The sequence below is a fragment of the Oryzias melastigma genome, linkage group LG17, assembly GCF_002922805.2.
Source record: "Oryzias melastigma strain HK-1 linkage group LG17, ASM292280v2, whole genome shotgun sequence".
NCBI classification, from domain to species: domain Eukaryota; kingdom Metazoa; phylum Chordata; class Actinopteri; order Beloniformes; family Adrianichthyidae; genus Oryzias; species Oryzias melastigma.
This window is the reverse complement of record NC_050528.1, coordinates 11,668,374-11,687,984: the sequence shown is the minus strand read 5'-3', so window position 1 is coordinate 11,687,984 and position 19,611 is coordinate 11,668,374. Positions and strand designations below refer to the sequence as shown.

General features: G+C 38.3%; 1 protein-coding gene across 1 annotated transcript; it reads right to left on the bottom strand.

Moving 5' to 3' along the window:
- Positions 1-1,666: 1,666 nt before the first annotated feature.
- On the bottom strand, positions 1,667-4,186 carry ticam1 (toll-like receptor adaptor molecule 1). Its single transcript, XM_024274462.2, has 2 exons — positions 3,818-4,186; positions 1,667-3,714 (listed from the first exon to the last, which is right to left on the bottom strand). The coding sequence occupies exon 2, from the start codon at positions 3,632-3,634 to the stop codon at positions 1,979-1,981; it is 1,656 nt and encodes a 551-aa protein (XP_024130230.1). The 5' UTR covers positions 3,635-3,714; positions 3,818-4,186; the 3' UTR covers positions 1,667-1,978.
- Positions 4,187-19,611: the final 15,425 nt, after the last annotated feature.

Below are 19,611 nucleotides of genomic sequence, written 5' to 3'. Positions count from 1 at the left end.
CACATCATGATAACACTACTACCATGCTTCAGATTGGAGACTTCCCTGACCAATCAGCAGCAGTCATTTGTGTGAATGCTTTACAATCACACTATGATTCCTAAGCTCCTTTTCGGACGTTTTCTTGGCATGTCAAAACATTTCTGCTTGTTCAAGACATTACTGCTTGTACTTTTAGTATTCATAAACTTTATACCTCGGGAAAGTAAAATAAGCAGTGCAGAAAATGAATGAGATATTCTTCAAATGATTCAAAAACTTGTTGCATTGAAACTTTTGAACTTAAAACTTTAAAATGTTCAGTTACTACTCGATTTTTTAGGGTAATTTGTAATTTAGCTTTTAATTTAGCAACATACTGTTTTTGGCTAATGTAGACATTGTTCCTGTTGGCGAATTTGGAACTGAGTTAATATTTTAGCATTATGCTTTCTGTTTTAACAAAATCAGTCGACTTTCTAAAGCTCTTTATCGATATTTGGAGTTAAGTTAATATTTTATCAACATGCTGCCTGATTTGGCAAAATTAGACTTTTTAAAGTTTTTTAAGCACATTCGGAGTTTAGCTAATATGTTAGCATTATGCTAGCTGGTTTGGCTAAACTATAATTCTTCCTTATTTTTTAGATAATTTGACATTTAGCTCATATTTTGGCAAACTTTTAGCTTCAGCATTTTCAGCTAACAGCTTGAGCATTTTTAGCTATTAATTTTAGCATTTTCAACTATCAGGTCTGGCATCTTCAGCAGCCACATTCAGCTTAAAGCATTCAGACTTGCATTATTGCAGGTAATGCTACATATCTAGTTTTTTTTCCAGAACTAAAAAAAAGAAAAATCATTTTTTCTTTCTTTTTTCCTAATTTAGATTATTGTAACTTTTCTGACAAGTAACCTAATGTAACCACAAGTTGTTTTTGCACTTTTTTTAATCACCATTATATATCACAAAAAAGAGAAAGAAAAAATAATTAATGTCTGAGTGTCTCCTCCATTGACAACAGACAGGCAGTTTCATAATAACAGTCAATGTTGCCATGTGCAACACTAAAAGCTTTTTAACTGGCAACAACAGATGTACATTTTGATCAAATTTTGATGAAATAAAACCAGGATCTCAGTCATTCGTGTTTCCTGTGATGTTATGACATACAACACATCCCTTCTGTTTCCATAAAATCCTGTTTTGGACACAAACAAATTATTATTTTTGCCTGATTTCAAGATTAAATACAATCCAAAAGTTCAGCTGCAATTTAAAAACCGATGAAGATCCCGACAAAATGTACAACTAAAAAGCTTCTTTCTTAAAAAAAGATGGAAAAATACATTTTGTGAATATACGTTCTTTTATTGTTGTTGTCTTTTCAAATTCTTATATCCAAACCATATAAACTATTCTGACGATCTCTCTCTTCAGTTTATTGGAAATTATGAAAGAATAAAGCCAAACTACATAATTGAACCTCAGAAATGCATTTTCATTCATGTGTATATGAAATGTTGCCTTGATTAAAAAAGTTTATTTTCTCTTAAAATAAGAGGAAAAACCCAAATCTACAATAGATTTTCAGTAAAATAGTAATACAAAACCTGAAATTTCCCCAATAAAAAACAGTATTAAAAAAAAAAAATCAAGGATCCTCAAAAATGTGATCAACAATCATTGGAAGTTGTTGGACTTCAGATGATTTATTGGAAGACAAGGATAATGTAATTACAGCTCCCCCTGGTGTCTAAAGTAAGTTAATACAAGCAAAAACGAAAAAAAGAATGTTTCACAATGTGGCCAGTAGATGGGGATCTTTTACTGCACTTTTAGTCAAAGCTCCTGTCATTTTGGTACACAAATGTTTTGTTTAGTATTTCATTAACATGATTTGGATCCATGCAAAGAAATAAAGTATTTATTGTACATTTTAGTGTAATTTCTCCCATAGTCTATGAACTGATAGAAAAGTCAAACTTTCGCATTTTATCAATCTTGCTTAATGTAAACTGATTCCTCTTTGTCTGCACTTCCACCTGAACCCAGCACCATTTTAGAGTCATTACCGATCATAATGTAGTTAGCATTTTCAATATGAATGCTTGGATGTTTTTGCTGCCAAGTCCTGTTGTCTTCACCGCTTTCCTCCTGATTGAGATTGAGGCCCATGCGGAGCGTTTCCTGTAACTGACTCTGTCTCTCCGTCATTCTCAGAGTCTGCTCTTTTTTCCAGACTTTTTTCTGAGTTTGGATTTTTGCTCGAGACAGGGACTTTTGTAGCTTTTTCTCAAAGTTCTTGTTTTCGTCTAGCTCAACGAGACCTTTCAGGGCCATGGGTATGCAATCCCTGGGCATGCGGTTCTCCCGCGGCAGCAGAGGGATGACTGTGTTGAATTTGTGGATTTTGTGTATTGCATTCATCAGGGCGATGTTTGCCTTCATCTCCAGCAGGTTTGACTTGAAGTTGCAGGTGAGCAGCAGGAAGGTGAACGCAGAGTTGTTGATGGCGTCCTCCACACACCTCAGGGGGCACTTTCCAGGGATGGCAAATTCCTCAGAGAAAGTTGCCCCTTTGCTGCTAATGACCTCTTCAATTTTGTCTTTTATTCTCTCCGCCACATCTTCATCCTCTGGAGCATGCAAGATCACAAATGCATAAAATGTTTCCTCTTCTTCTTCTTCTTCCTCATCTGAACCTTTGCTGTCGTGAATCTTTTTTTGGATTGGGCACCTGGATCCACAGATGTTCGTAGAAGATGGGGGGTTTGTGTGTGATCTGGGAGTGTCCGGATGATGCTCTAACGGGCCAATTGGTAATGTCGGATGTGATCTCTCGGGGTCAGACAGAGAGGATCCGGTGGGTTGAAGCAAAGATAACAGAGGCTGCCCGGAACTCATTTTTGTTTCAGTTTCACAGGCCATGAGAGTGGCTGGTTTTACCTCGGAGCTTTCTACTGTCTCTTGAGAGACTTTGTCTCCTCTAAACGAAACAGTCCCAGGGCTGCTTATCTCCAGCGTACTTGGGTACGATGGCTCTGAAGGGCTTCCCTTTAAAGGACTCGGAGCACTGTTGACACTTGCTGATGGAGATGTTTTCAGAGTGCTATCACTCACATTCAGACATGTCTTGAAATCGTTCATCAATTCTAGTTTGGGGTTATTGGAGGAGCACATCCACTCTAAAACTTTAGGCCCACAGACAAGTTTAGCTTCCTCTCTGAACTCGTCCAGGTTGCTGGAGGACCCGTCACTGGAAAGCGCCCTCTCGTACGCCAGATCTCTTCGGGTTTGATCGCACAGCCTCTGCTGGGATAAGACTCTGAAGATCCGAGCCAGTGCGGACAAAGATTCTCTTGTGTTTGCTTGAAATTGACCACAGTGGACAGAGAAATCCTCCGATCTGTCGGGGTGCAGCTTTTCAGCCAGGTGCTCGGCGAGGGGGTTGTCCGCGAGGGTCCGGAGCTTGTCCAGGGCGAGTACCTCTCTCTTGAGGATTATCAGACACAGGGCCTGTACGATCACATCTTCAGGTGAAGCACTCAGCTGCAGTGTCAGACTTAGCAATCGCTCTGATGGGGCCTGTGACAAAATGGTAAAAATATCTCCCAGTCCTGTCCCTTGAGATCCTTCTTCTTCGTGACTCATCTTCAAAAAAATCGTTCCTCTGCAGAAAGGAGACTATAGAATCGATTGTGCACTTTCCAGACTTTTGAACATTCTTCAATCTTTAAAAGACAAAAAAGGAAAAATGTCAGCAGTTGTACACCCTATTTTTCATTTCTAAAACAAAACAATTGAGCTATAACAGCCTGCCGTGGATTTTCTTACCGTTTTGGTTTGACAGGATTAATACCTCGAATAAGGAAGTAGCTGAAAATGGGTCCTCTGCTTTACTATATTTGTAGAAATCCTTCTGGCTTTAAAGGTAACTCAAAGTCCAAGTCTTAGACTGGCCCAGTTTAACCAATCCTTGGCTTTTGTTAAACTTCTGAGCAGCATTTTCTCAGTGAAGTGTGTCGGGTGCCGTTGAAGGCCTCTGTCAGGTCGACACACCACCGGGATGATGTCACAAGCTACAAACTACAGGAGCTCAAGTGGCTCAAAAAAGACAAAAAGCAGGAAGAAGGATTCAGTTCAGATGAGAGCTTTAACTCATTTATGTCACCCATATGACTTTCTCTGTAATTTCATTCCTGGCCTTTAGAAGTTTAGAAAAAAATCAATAAATCTTTAGATCCTTTGAGCACAATAGCTGCACAAGAGAAGAGAGCTCATTTTCTTCCCTTCTCAGTCGAGAGCCCAGTGTATTTTTATCTGGGGAGGAAACCTCCAACCCTATATTTACCAGGGGTGGGGTCACATCAGGCAGAGTGCAAGCCAACATTAAATCACTCGATGCAGCCCAGACAGAGAGACTTCTGTGCTTTGAGTGCTGAGTGAGATATTTACTGTATGACCACTTCTGAGAGACCCCTGTGACTCCACAGGAAGTTTGATCCCTGCGACCTCAGCGGGACTATTGTCAAAAATGCATAAACAATCACATGATGAATATCTATGTGTTAAATCTAAGTGTTTATGTAGAGCTTAGCCAATGGATATCTTGAAAATGTTCATCAATGTACAATAATTAGAATGGGCTGTTTGCAGAAGAAAGAAAATTACTTGTTTGGGAGCACAGCTGCTTTTCAACAACCAAAGAAGTAAACTAGAGAACAGATAAAAATTAAATTCTCATGTTTTCAAAGCAAAGGGGTGGAGAGGTCAGGATTAAAAATTATACATATATATATATATTTTTTATTTAGAGTTTTATGTTGAAAGAGAAAGCTGTTTAGGGATGGTTTGAAATTATTTTTTGCATTTTAAATAAAAAACAAAAACAATAAAGTCTCCCCTAACCAGAAAATGCAGCTGAGATAGAATCTGGACTTTATTATTTTTTTTATTTATTTAATCGTCTATCAAACGTATTAAGATTTAGCTTCACTTTTGTCTTATCCTTAGCAAAACGGTTAGGTAATAAGTCTAAAAGTGTTGCTGAGCCAGCATGTTTAAATGCAGTGCAACTCATTTTATAAAACGATTATAGATGCTAGAGAAAGAAAATGTTTTAATCATTTATATGAGTTTAACTCAAACGTTAAAAAAAAGAGCGAAATGGCTCAAATTTCAGGCTGATTATTATTTAGGTTTGCTTTAGTTTTATTGAAACAAATCTAAGCAAATCCTGGAAAAACTGTATCACCATCATCTAGGTGAATACACACCAGGAACAGCAAGACTGATTATGTCTGTCTATCAGTTTGTTTGAACTCAAACCCGTGCATGGTACATGCTTCTTGTCTTTCCTGGAAAGAAGTTAAATCATTTAGATGCAACAAACACACATTTAAGAAAAGAATTGACAATTTGTTTAGATAAAAAGCCAGATAGAGTCACAAAAGTCAGAAAAAAATAAGGTTAGATTAAAAAAAGGGTCCACATGAATAAATATTTTAGTTATTTTGAAAAACAAATTGTTTTAAGAAAAAAAAATAGCCTGCTATTTAACCTGCTAATGATGGTTTTGATTTACCATAAATAAAAGGGATTAAATTCCATCCCTTTCACTCAAACTTGCAGCTGCTTCAGGGTACTAAGAGATTTATTTATTTATTTATTTATTTATTTATTTTTTATCAACTTGTAACTTTGATCCTGCCTATTTTCTTCATAAAAAGTGCTTTTGTTAATAAACATTTCAGTTAAAGTTTTGTACCACTCTCAGAACTTTTCTTAGTTCCCTCATGACCCTAAAATCCTCCCCCTGGTCCCTTCATCCGTTTTTGCTTCATCCCTTTTAGGTTCGTAGAGTTGCTGGGGCCTATCCTTCCCACTCTTGGGTAAAGGGTGAGGCACATTCTGGAAGGGCCGCCACACAAACACACATTCACACCTAGAGAGAATTTAGAGCCAGAAGTTGACCTAAAAATGCATATTTTTGGACTCTCAGAACCCAGACAGGCACAAAGAAAGCAAGCAGGTTCCACACAGGAAGGACCCTGTCGGGATTTGAACCAAGGCCTTTTTGCTCTGAGTCAAGAGTGCTAACCACTACTTCACCTGTGCAGTCCTCCTCCATCTGTTATTCCCTTTACTTATATCTATCAATACCAACTTTATTTTGTTAAAGGGCTAAATTTCATTCACAAAACATGGAGACAAGTGGTGGAACAACCTGACTTGTTCATTATGTGGTCACACAGAAGCAAGTGAAGTCCCACTCCAATCATCTTTTGATCTATTCTAAAAGTGTTCCAATTTATCTTTTAATTGTGATTATGCCACTTTAAAACAAAACACATCAATCAATAAAAACGAGGAGGACACGGTGGAAGAAAAGATGGCGGCTAAAAATAATTAGCTGGAAAGAAATCAATGACCAGAGTATCATTCTCTCTCCCCCATACTTTTCGATCGAAAAATCAATTTTTATTAATTTTATTTATTTATTTATTTTGCATTTAAAAGCTGATTTTTACCAATATGTAACACATTACTAATATTTCGACGTCAGAACGGATTCACGTTAATTGCGTAAAGCAGTGGTCCCCAACCTTTTTCCTCCACGGACTGGTTTAAATTAGATAATATTTTTGCAAACTGATCCGATCCATGGTCTGAACGGGCTCAGTTTTTAACTTCCGGTTTCTTACAATCTCCTTTCAAAATAAAATGCTACATTTTGTTTAAAAACGCTTATAAGTATCAGTAGATGTTTTTTATGCAGATTATGAAGATTCAATTAAACAAAGTTGTTGATTTGTCGAAGTCATTTCTGATTTGAAAAAAAAAAAATTCTTGAAGAAAATCTTACACAATAAAATGACGCCACCGTCGAAAACCTGGTATTTTTTAAATATAATATAGATGGGCTGCACGGTGGCGCAGTGGTTAGCGCTCTTGCCTCACAGCGAGAAGGCCCCGGTTCGAATCCCGGCTGGGACCTTTCTGTGTGGAGTTTGCATGTTCTCCCCGTGCATGTGTGGGTTTTCACCGGGGACTCCGGCTTCCTCCCACCGTCCAAAAACATGCTTCATAGGTTCATTGGTGACTCTAAATTGTCCCTATGTGTGAATGTGAGAGTGAATGTGTGTGTGATTGAGGCCCTGCGACAGACTGGCGACCTGTCCAGGGTGAACCCCGCCTTCGCCCTTCAGTAGCCAGGTTAGGCTCCGGCACCCCCGCGACCCCGAAAGGGAAGAAGAGGTCTGGAAGATGAATGAATAAATGAATGAATAATATAGATGTGAATACACCGTGTCTCCATCTTTATTATCTGCGTGAGTGAAACAGTAGAGAGTGTCACTGCATTTAGACAGAGCTAGTTCTGCTACATGAGAACGACTGTCTCAATAATTCCGTATGTTGAGGAAGACTCCTGGTTTTGTCTGTAAACAGTAGTTTTATTGTTCTTTTAAGTCGAAGGCTCTTAATCGGTTTTCTCACTGTCTCTTTCCAAAGAAAGAAACTTTCCAAATATGTTTATTGTTTGGTTTTTGTATTTAGCTTTGAGCTACTAGCTTAGCAATCCAGGTAGCCATGCAGGTAACTACTTTAAGTCACGTGACCAAGATGGATGTTGTGAACAGAATCCAGCAGTTTTTCAAAATAAAACTTTCTCCAGGATCAGAAAAGAAACTAAACTAAAATAATTGTAGTTAGCACCTGTATTTTTTATTTTTCTGTCTGCGGTCCAGTACCAAGTGACCCACGGACCGGTACAGGTCCACAGCCCAGGGGTTGAGGACCACTGGCGTAAAGAGAAGCTAACTGCCGTCAAACGTAAACATTGGTCTGGAGCTAAGCTCCAATATAAATGTCTTAAGAGTTTTTACAAATCTGAACACTTTTGTTAATATCCTTTAATAAATCGTTAACCCTTTTTTGACACATTTTAAGCTAATCCTGAACTCTAAAAAAGTTTTAATAAAAGTGTCTAAAACTCTTGTGGAATTTCAGCTTCTGGTTAATGATTTTTGGCGATGTCCATTTCTGGCTAATGATTTCCAGACGACAACTTGTCTGCCACCAAGTCCTGTTGACAAAAATGGCAAGCAAGGAGCTATCCAGCTGTAGAGTTTTGATCCAGATGTTCATGGAGCTTGTCGTCAGCAAGTAGATTCATCAGAATGGAGCGGAGCAGGAAGCATGTGTCTTGCCACTGTAGCTTTTACGTCACAGTTAAGAAGTATTTTTTTTTTTTTTATCTGCTCCCGGTTCAACAATCTGAATAAAGAAATCCTCAAAAATGCAATTTTAATCTTAATTTTCTTCATATATGTCCTCCATCATGACAAAAATGCCACAAGAACAGGCTAAAAACTTAATTTTCATTGGAGTGGGTATTTCAGCTTTCCTCCTCTAAAACTGTTCATTTAAGAAGTGTTATAAAACTGTAGCTCCAGCTAATCCAAAAAAAAAATCCTAAAAAACCTATAGGATTGCTACTATTCACTACTGGTTATTATTTTTTTTGTCAGAAGCTGTTATATTCACTTGCTATAGACAACCTTTTGTGCTCAAATTGGCCCTGACAGTCATTAAAACACTTATTGAAGAAAAAGGAAATAAAAGATGTTTGTAACAAAGAGTGAACAAGATAAAAATGACAAATCACCATAATCAATAATTAAGATTTTTTTTTTTTTTTTTTTTTTAGGCAACTATCGAGTTCTTCCTGAAATGAAGTAACAGATAAACACTTTAATTACATTTTGGCTAAAAATGAATCATGTCAGTTCACCTTTTTTTCCTTGTTAAATTAAACTCTATTTAGCAGAGCACGTTTTCTCCCTTTCTCTCTTTTGTTTACCTCTAAAACATAATTTATGCTCCAGATATTCATGGATTCAGTCACACACACAGGAATTCCAGCACACACACGCATACCGCCCGAAGATGAGCCACATCCAGTTACATAACGCGCTGCCAAACGTCCATCTCTATTGAGGACAATTCCTTTAACGAGAGACACGCTCTCCCAGCAGCTGTGTTAGTCACCCTCGCTGCTAATTTGCTTCCACCTTCAGGCAAAACAAATAGTAAGAGGCTGTGTCAGTTCTGCAAACCCTGCCGCCATGCAGCCCCTTTAACACTTTCTGGAGCAAATCGGTTCTGATTTTCTCTGAAAAGTATTACGTTCTACAAGCACTAGCAGCTGTCCCTTCATGTATTTTGCTACCATGGGCTAAAAACGCATGCGTGCATGCATCTATGTGTGTGTGCGCTTTCTGGCCGTGGGAGAGAGCTCTGAGGGAGACATAGGAGGGTCACATTTAAGAGGCTTTGGGGCAGATGAGTGAAAAGGGGGCCCTTTTCCGGACAGAGACTGAGGATTAGGATGAAAGACACACGAGGGGGGTACTATCTCTTCTGTCACCCACTCGGAGCATCTTTTTTGTAGACATTTGGCATCGAGTTTAGACAAAATTAGCAGCTCAAGATGGCTAATAAAGGATAAGATAAGACTAGAAAAGTTGCACTACCTGCGATAATGCTAGTGAAAAAAATGCTGAAGCAATTTACTCTAATTGCCGAAGGAATTTGCTGACAATGCTAAAATTATTTGCAAAATGTATAATTTGCTAAAAGACTTACAATTTTGTTAAAGAACTATGAAAGACTGCTGAAGCTGACCTACATTTCTGAAAAAGTTTGCTTAAAAATCCTCAATACATGCCAATTTTGCAAAAAAAACATGTAGTGTCGCTTAAATATGAGCTAAACTCTAAATTAGCCCAAAAAGCCTTAGTAGATGCCAAATTAGCCTAAAAAGCTAGCACATCGCTACTAGCTTAACTCCAAAATAGCCTAAAATTAAAATGTGTGAAAAATGTTAGCTTGTTGCTAAAACTTAAGCTAAACTCAAAAGTAGCCTAACAAACCTCAGATAACAACAAATTAGCTAAAAATGTTAGCCCCTTCCTAGCTAAACTCAACAATAACCAAAGAACCTTAGTAATTGAAAAAAATTAACGTTAAAACGTTAGCATGTTGCTAAAATGTTAGATAAAATTAGCATAAAAAAAACCTCGGTAGATGCCAAATTGTCAAAACGAGCTAGCATAATGCTAATATAACAGCTCGATGCCAAATTATTTAATAATGACAGAAAATAATGGTTTCAAAGTGCACAAAGCTGAATGTTTTGATACCAAGATTGCTGAAAGTGTGCTTGAGATTTTACGTTCCAAAAAACGTACGGAAAGGAGCAGGAGAATCACTATAGTGGGAATGCTTTGAAGCAAAGTAAAGGTACGAGGAGACCTGACAGACGCATCGAAGACACTCGAAAACAGCGAAATTCTGTGGCGTCTATATAAAAAGCCTTTAAAGTTTCACAACTCATAAAGCTTACGCAACACGTATTTAGTTTAGAATCGACAGAGGTCACGGATTGGGGAGGCTTCAGGTAAACTCCATGCATTCATGTGTGTGATACGTGGCAAGGCAAAAATAACCTAAACGCTCACATACTGAGGGTGGTTTATGTTGTTGACAAAGCAGCCTAACAGATCTGAGTTAATGTGACAGTTAACTAGCATTAATTCAGGAGCCAAAGTAAATGAAGCGGGCCCGCGGACATGACAGAGGAGTGCAGTGGGGATGGGAAGACGTGTGTACTGTACCACACCGCACCATGCTTGGGTGAGCATGTAGGCCATGCCAACAACAATGCATAATACAGCCTCTGGTGATGGAGGATGGAGGATGAGGGGGGGGGGGTTGGATGTGCACACACACAGCCTCACCTCGCATGCGGGCGCACACACACTCGCGGCGCACCCACGAACTCACAACGCATGCACAGACATTGACGGTGACGGGGCATGGAGCAGTTTATGCTTATATCAAGGGAAAGTCTTTGATCAGTGTGACAGGAAGGGCACTCGCCCCAAAGGAATTAGCTAACCCTTGCTCTGCAAAAGCACATCCACAATAAATCAGGCGTGCTTGCATTTCCAACACTAGGGAGAGCATGTCTGATATTTAGCTTCATTAATATGCTAAATGTATGAATATGATTTGTTCCAGTTCAGTGTCCAGAGTAGCATATCCAGAGTGGCATGATAATCATAAAGAGCAGCAAGTGCAGAAATTCAGGTTGTGCACATAATCCACTTATTTTAATAGTCTCTTAAACCGGAAAGGGAATTCAGATATAGCTCTTAAATGAACACAACCTCCTATGTTGTTTCTCGGAAAAATTATTCTGTTGGATGATTTTTGTAATTAGTTTGTTTCTGCTTATGTATTTGATTGTTGAAGAAAATTGTTTGTAAATCCAGGGTTCTCAGGCTTTTCCCAAGTTTTCCATGTTTCCATAGTAATAATATACAGAAAGCCATTATCTGAGAATAAAGAAAACTTTTGAGACGTGGTTAAAATAACTCTCCAATCATTATTTGAACTATTTTAAAAGCATTCCTAGTGGTCTTTTAAATATAATCGTGCCAGGCTTTTAGTCAAAATAATAAAAGAAAATCTGTGACGTTTTTTAGGACATAGTTTCTGCAGAGCGGCTGTAGTTCATTAGAAATTCTCCTCTGAGTTGTGGGCGGTGTAAGCATGCTCTCATTTCCCATCATCCATCTGTTACCACCAGCATTGAGAGGTGCGACTAGAGTTCAACTATCTGAATTTTGGCAGGTTGCCGCAGTCCATCTACCAATCAGGGACTCAGCTTTGGGCATGTGACGTTTTTAGTGACTTGATCAGCGGGTAGAATACTAATTCAAGTGTTTTCGTCCTGATTTTCATCTGATGTCTGGCAGGATATGCTCTGGATAGATTTCCAGCCTTTCGGATCCCAACTTTACAACATATTGGAGCTACCCAGTCTAGTTTAGAGCCAGATATGAAGACCTACATGGAATTATTTGTCTGCAAGTGGATGCATCACCATGTGGTCCGCTGCAAGATTTTTCCAACAGCAATTCTTTCGTATGCTCCTGATTCACAATGATTAAAAAAAAAAAAAATCTCAGAAAACATTTTAAGCCTAATTTTCTTAATATATTCTCTCCATCATCCATACATGCTACAAGAACATGTTAAAAACCCAATTTTCATTGGAGTGGGCCTTTAAGCAAACAGAAAACTCCAGGAAGTCTCAAAAGAACCCAGAACTGCATCTTTAAAACAACTTACTTCACTTACAGTCAAAAATAGGAAGTTTTTTAAAGAAAAACACATTGGTGTACAGAGGAAATGCAAAGGCTCTTCTCAGGTTTGCCATAAACATTTTAAAAATGATCCATGATTCAAGCGAAAGTATTCTAATGAACATATTAAGAGTGTGTCCCATTATTACATTTGATGTCAGAATAAAACAACATCCTAGAATGAACATCATAATAACTGTTGAACAAGGTGGTGAAGGATCGTTGTCTAAAGCTGCAGCCTCAGGGCCTCATAGTGTGGCCAGTAATGACAGAAGTATACATTCTGCAAGTCTCCTAACAAGTATATAGAAGAAACTTTGACTTCCTGCACTTGTGTTGTGGACCAGGTCAACAGTTAAAAACATACATGTAAGGCCATGTGTGAATAGACTCAAAAAGACAACAAAGTAGAAAAAAAGATTATCAAAATTGGGATTTAAACACAGTTAAGATGTTGCGGTTTGATCTTAAACAGGCTGGTAATTTGCAAAAAACATTTTAGTGAGACTAAAATGAGAAAAATTTGAAAAAAAAAAATTAAAGAAATCTTTTCTCACATGAAGGGCAACATTCTCTGCTGAAGTTTGACTAAAAAAGAGTAACAGATGGAGAACAGCCATATGGCACTTTACAGATGTAGTTTTGTGGTTCTCTGGTTTCACACATGAAACTTCAATGAAACAGCTGTCATTCAGTGTACAGAAACCCCAAAGTTTTTAACCTTTCATTTGGTTAGTAAAAATAATTGGTAAAATCATTTATTTGTACATTTTGTATATATAATTTAATAAATATTAGTAATGTAGCACCCAACATGTTAGGTACATGTTTCTATTGTGTACAGGATAAATGACATGATCAAAATGTAATTTAACTAAATAATAACAAATGATTACTATGATTTCATATGACAATAGTCAGAGATGAGTCAGTCAGTATTAACTGTATTCACAGTAATTTTTAGGACTTGTTTACGACAAGCTACACATTATCCATATTAAATTATTCATAACACTAGTAACTCCCAACCTTTTTAAAAATTGAAAAACTTCTGCTACGGGTTAGCTGCAGCAGTGTATTTATAAAACACATCTTTAGACAATGCCAAGTACCTCTCAAAAATTTTAAAGGGCCTAAATCTGACAAAATCAACTTTCTTGAGCTTTTAGGTGTATTAGAACTTTAATTCCTCATGAAAAACAACCCTCTAAAAACCTGTGCTCTGCCCACATGCTCCTCCCTATATCCACAAAAATGAGACAGTCCTCACACTGTGATGTCATAAAGTGGGGAACAGCCCCTTCCAGGAAGAGTCTGCAATACCAGCAATACCCCCAGGTAAACACAAACACACACTTTCTCCGCGGAGCTAGCGGTAATCAGCAAACCGCTTTCACTTTATGTACACAATATACACTTTAATCTTTGCAAAAGTTTGTATGTTGTTTGTTTTTGTGGGTGAAACCCAGACATGTGGCCGAGGCCGTCTCGAGGATGACATAAAATGGACGGCACCTACGAGGAGCGAAAGGTGGAGCCTCAGAGATCAAGGCGTTTTACTTCTAGGTAGGAAAAGAGCTCACGAAAATAACTCATATTAAAATATATGTATATACTATTTAGTGTGCCAAAGGCAATATATTATTATATATATGGATATAGTTTACTCTGATAGACTTAAGAATGGCATGTTATAGGCCCTTATAGTCTGAAGAGTCTGAAAAACATGGCATATCAAAAACAACAAGTATTAAATCTGAAAATGTGTTTACCATTTTCTTCTGGTCATTTTGAAACCACCACAGTTTTTAATAAAAAGTTTTTAATAAAAAATTATATATATATATATATATATATATATATATATATATATATAATAGAAGTCCCTGGTGGAGCATAAATGTGAGGTATTTCTGTATCAGGTGTCATCATGTGTAATAATATGTAGTCATTACAGTCCCCCAATGACAATTTTTTTTTTTATTAAAAAAAAGTGTTCCCAGTTGTGTTTTAATTATGAATATAAAGTTTTTAACCAAAATCCCACAACCTAAATGTCTGATTATGGCAGCTCTGTGTCTCGCTAGCGTAAATCATCACCGCTACTACATAAAAATGTCTAGCAGCATCGTTTTGAGCTGGACGTCAGCTTGGACGAGGAAGCAAAGAGCTTCATGGATCGAACTTTCACATCCTTTATAGCTACAGTCAAATGAGCCACCGTTCGCATTTCCGTGGTCACATCAAGAAGGTCAGTGGAACCTCGCAGAGATTTTTCAGCGTTCTCAGCCCTGCTACCAAGTATTTTATGAAACTCACACAAAAAATCCAGTGATGGCGGCTTCAACGGACACACATAAATGTTAAAAACTCAAAAAACACGATTTTCATCGGAGGGGGACTTTAAGGGATGTTTCTTTACAGACAATCTAAAGCAGGAGTTTATATAACATTACAAATAGAATGTAATAATTTGGGCATTTCTTTTTTTGAATGGTGTATTTTCTTCCTTTAAAACATTGCAAGATATGAAGAATAGAGGTGAGTTGCTGTTGTCTTAATGAAGGTGAAATACAGAGATGAATGGGGCAATATCATTTCTATAAAATCTGCCTCTGTCTAACAAAGATGTCACAGTAACAAATCAAATGGCCTAATCTAATTGTTGCTGATTAAAAAAAAAATTGGTTGGTAAAAGTTCTTAAAGTCTTTTACCAAAGCAGAAGAGATAGGAAGCAGAAGAACAGCAGCCCAGAGTAGAAAATAAACTGAGATACAAGGAATAAATTGACCCAATCTGGCTGCACTTGGTGTTCGAGGAGATGCCCGTCCAAAACCAGTGCCCAATCCACCATGTCACTTTTGTCTGTCTCCAAACCCTGCGGATGCTCCGCTTTTATAGCAGATGCACAGAACCAAAGGATGCGAGGCATGAAAGCAATGGGAAATTCATTAGATATTCTTACCCCCCTCTGTTAACCATAATCACCACAATTAGCAGACATCTGCAGTGACTCCAAAGCTGGGGAGTGTATTTAGGCAATCAGAGCGGCTTCAGCAACAGCAGTGACTGTAGCCCCTTTGGTGACGGCCTCATCCTGTTAAGGAATAATTTCATTACAAACTGAGGGATTTATTGAGACAGAAAACTCACTTCTGGCTCCTGGTGAGGTTTCTAAAGGAGGCGTCTAGCTCTGGTTTCAGAGGTAAGCCAAAGATGGCAGACGTGGAGAAGAGGAGGTCCAAAGTGTGTTGGAAATGTGCCTCACCGTTGTAGTGTGTGGCTTTACAGTTAGCTGTTGGAGAAAAAAATCTGTCTAACTGTGAACTTTATAGTTCTTTTGGGTATTGTTGCTGCAATAAAACTGTAATATCCAGATTTCCAAACTGCATCCAAAAAGAACTTTTATGGCAATAAACTGCTTTGAGAATTTGAACAGAGCCATGTCTTCAGTCCATTTCTCTTTAACTTTATTTATCCCCTTCAGGTGATTTATTATTTTTCCTGGTAAAAAGTTTTCCTGTTAAAATGCATATACAATGCTTTTCGTAAGTCTTTCAGAGTAAACTGTATTAATATATATGATCGGGCTGCACGGTGGCGCAGTGGTTAGCGCTCTTGCCTCACACCGGTTCGAATCCCGGCTGGGACCTTTCTGTGTGAAGTTTGTATGTTCTCCCCGTGCATGCGTGGGTTTTCACCGGGGACTCCGGCTTCCTCCCACCGTCCAAAAACATGCTTCATAGGTTAATTGGTGACTCTAAATTGCCCCTAGGTGTGACTGTGAGAGTACATGTGTGTGATTGAGGCCCTGCGACAGACTGGCGACCTGTCCAGGGTGTACCCCGCCTTCGCCCATCAGTAGCCGGGTTAGGCTCCAGCACCCCTGCGACCCCGAAAGGGAAGAAGCGGTCTGGAAGATGAATGAATATATATGATCATAAATTATCTTTGGCACACTAAAGAAAAAAATATTTATGAAATATAAGTTATTTTCATGGCTTTTTCCCTACTCAGAAGTAAGATTCCTCCATTTCTGGGGCTCCGCCTTAAGTTTTATGTGGGTGGCGCACATATTATGATGTCATTCTAGAGCTGGCCTCGACATCGTGTCTGCATTTCACCTACGAAAACAAACGACATCCAGACTTCTGCATAGAGGGATGTGGGCACCGCACATATGGCTACATTAGTTGTAGCGATGGCTGGAGCTAGCGGCTGTGCTAGCTGAGCTGCGAAACTAACAGTTAGTCACCGCTAACTGAGCGTCAAAGCTAGCAGCTCATCACCACTAGCTGAATGATGAAGCTAGCGGCTGATCACTGCTAGCTTAGCGTCAGTCTAGCTGAGCGGCAAAGCTGACTCTTCCTGAAAGGGTCGGTTCTCACTTTGTGACCCGCTCATTTTCGTGGATTGGTCGGAGGGCTGGTGCTCAGAGCGCAGGCTATTATAGAAATGTTTAAAAATGCTGGAATGGATCAAAATGTTGCTTTAGGGTTGTTTATAGTGGGGAATTAGCATTATAATACACTAAAAGGGTACCCAAACATAAATTAACTTTTTTTTGGCTCTTGATCTCTATATATTGGGCTTTAAAAGTGCTTTCTGTTGGTCCTTGCCACAATTTTGACAATTCAAAATACATGTATTTCATTCCTGATCACGGTCTAAAACCATCTGTGTTATGCTCCCTGCCAGTGGAATTACTGTTGATTTTTGTGATTGGTCAACTGATGTAAGTCCAACATCATCATGCTCTGCAGCTCCAGTATAGAATCTTTGATTCTGTAGAGGTCGGTTGTTATCGTGTTAGCTTTAGCATGGCTCACAGGTGTGTTGCCTTCTACTGGCTTCCAAGACTTTCCAGTGGACTTGGAAGTTATGCAGCAGTGGTTGAGTGCAATTGGGTACCCTTCAGTCTGGGCCATGAGCGCCTACCTCTGGAGAAGGTGGAGGAAAAAAATCATCAACCTCCACAGAAAGTTTGTGGAGATACTGTCATCACTTTGGTTGGTGCAAATCTCCAGATTGAAGACGCAGAGTGACTTTGTTACCTCAAGCTAACCTCTCTAGTTTCAAACCCCACCCGCTCAGTCCACCCCCTGTTTTTTGCATGTGGTGGTGAGTAGAGTCAGCCTCCTACTGTAATTTTGTGTTATGCTTTAAAAGCTCAAAAAGTTGTTTTTTTTTGGCATTGTATAGGCCCTTTAAAAACTGCACTTTTGAATAATATGCTAATCATAAAATTACAAGATAAAATCTTTAAAGAGTATAAGTAAAGATGTATTTTTTTCATACAAAAAAATATTTAAAAAATGAAACTGAAAAGATTGCTTCTTTACAAACTAAATTACACTGTTCATGTAAAACGCTTCTGACTGAGTAATTATCGCAACTTCACCACTTCTGTGGTCCACAGTGCGGTTGTGTGGATGCTCACCATCTGTGGAGGACGACAGCCTGTTAGACAGCTCATTACTGAAGCAGTTGGAGATGTCACTCTGAATAGGCACAGTATGGTTCAGCCCCGATATAAGCCGTAACTTAACACGTTGTCATGGAAACCCACAGAAACCCTCGAACACTTTTTGGTTGTGTTAGGACCAGAACTATCTATCTGAATCGCACAGTGACGTAGCAACAATTCCAACAGCTAAAGTAGCAGACGGGAAGCTAAATCTTGTAAATCCTTCTAACTACAGTTTTATTAAGGATCCATGTGTATTTACTCAATATAAACAGGTTTGTGGAAATTAATTCCTCCTGTACGGTCCTGACTAGAATGTTATTTAATAATATATAATGACATTACCATAATGACTGCAGCATGTAAGCCTCACTTCACCAAACCCAACCAGATGTAGATGTTTAACAGACTGCTTCACATTATGGAGCTGAGAAAAAGCTGTTCCTAATATAACATGCTACACTAGTCATTTTGGAGAAGGAAACAAAGGGTCTGGACACTTTTTTAAGACTTTTATTTTTACTATTAAGAAGCAGTTTTAATGCTATGGCTTCCAAAGACATTGTTTGTCTTCAATATGCAATAAACCATTGACTTTGGGGCAGAAATTCCCTTTGGAAGATCGTGACTGACTTATATTCTTTAAAGTAACCTAATTAAACTATTGAACGTTGTTGATGAACTTTCCTAAAATGAGCAAATTGCCAAGATAAAGCTGCAAGAGCGTGCTTAGTCCAGTGTTTTAAAGGTGACAATTCAAAGGTTTTCTGTCTATCAAATATTTAAACGAATCTTTGATTGAATATAAAATGATTCCAAGAGTTAAATCTAACCACAAAGGTAGATTAGACAATGAATATGTTTGTTTCAGTTGTTAGGTTGGGCGGTTTTACCTATAAGTGAATGATGATGGACTTGCTTGTGTGGCAGACTATCAGTTTCATCCCAAACCAGTTTGAGAGTGGAAGTGAGAGTTTTGTCCTTTGGCATGAACTTCCCAATGTTAGTCGCCCGTCAGAGGCTGGTCCTCCAAAACATGTACAGTCACGTTTTTTTAAAGTTTTTTTCTTTTTTTTTTTTTTGGTTGGTTGTATGAATGTAACATTTTACAACTTTTAAATGATAATTAACCTTAACCAATAAGGAATGGGCTAAACCATTAAAGCCCATCCAAAAAAATACAATTTACACTGAAACAAAACTTAACATCAAGTTGACAAATATGCTAAAAGCCTAAAAATCTAATATTTAACCAAATTCACAGATACAGATTCATACACATACACATACATATATTGCAGATTCATAAATATATACATATTTACTAATACGAAATTCAATTTCACTAGTATTGACTAATTTTTTACATTTTTACAGTAACCTAATTTTTGTTAAATGACGTAATACTTGTATAAGAATATTAACTAACTGGGCGGGGATTCCCAGGAAGATCCAGGACACGCTGAAGAGAGATTACGTCTCTGGACTGCTCTGGGAACGCCTCGGGGAGCTGGAGGAAGTGGCCGGGAGAAGGAAGTCTGGGCATCTTTGCTTAGACTGGTGCCCTGCGACCCGGTCCCAGATGAAGCGGAAGAAGGTGGATGGAGGATTTTTCTGAGGATGGAAAATGTATATTTAAAAACATTTAATATAGGATTGAACTAATGTGACAAACCGGAAATGAGACTAAAAAAAGCTTTGCGACACATAGGAAAAACAGCAGATTTACTAAAAATAACACAGGAAACAAAAATCCCTATTATAGAACAGTTTGAAGTGGATGTATAAGTGGAAGTAACTTGGAGTAATTGTTTCCTGTGTGTCTTTATCTGCGTCTCACATTGTTCAGTAAGACTTTTATCTTTTTGTTTTAGCTATTACATCTAAACTGTTGATCTCCCATTATTAGATCATTTTTTTGCTGTTAGGTAGTCTGTAAGAGGAC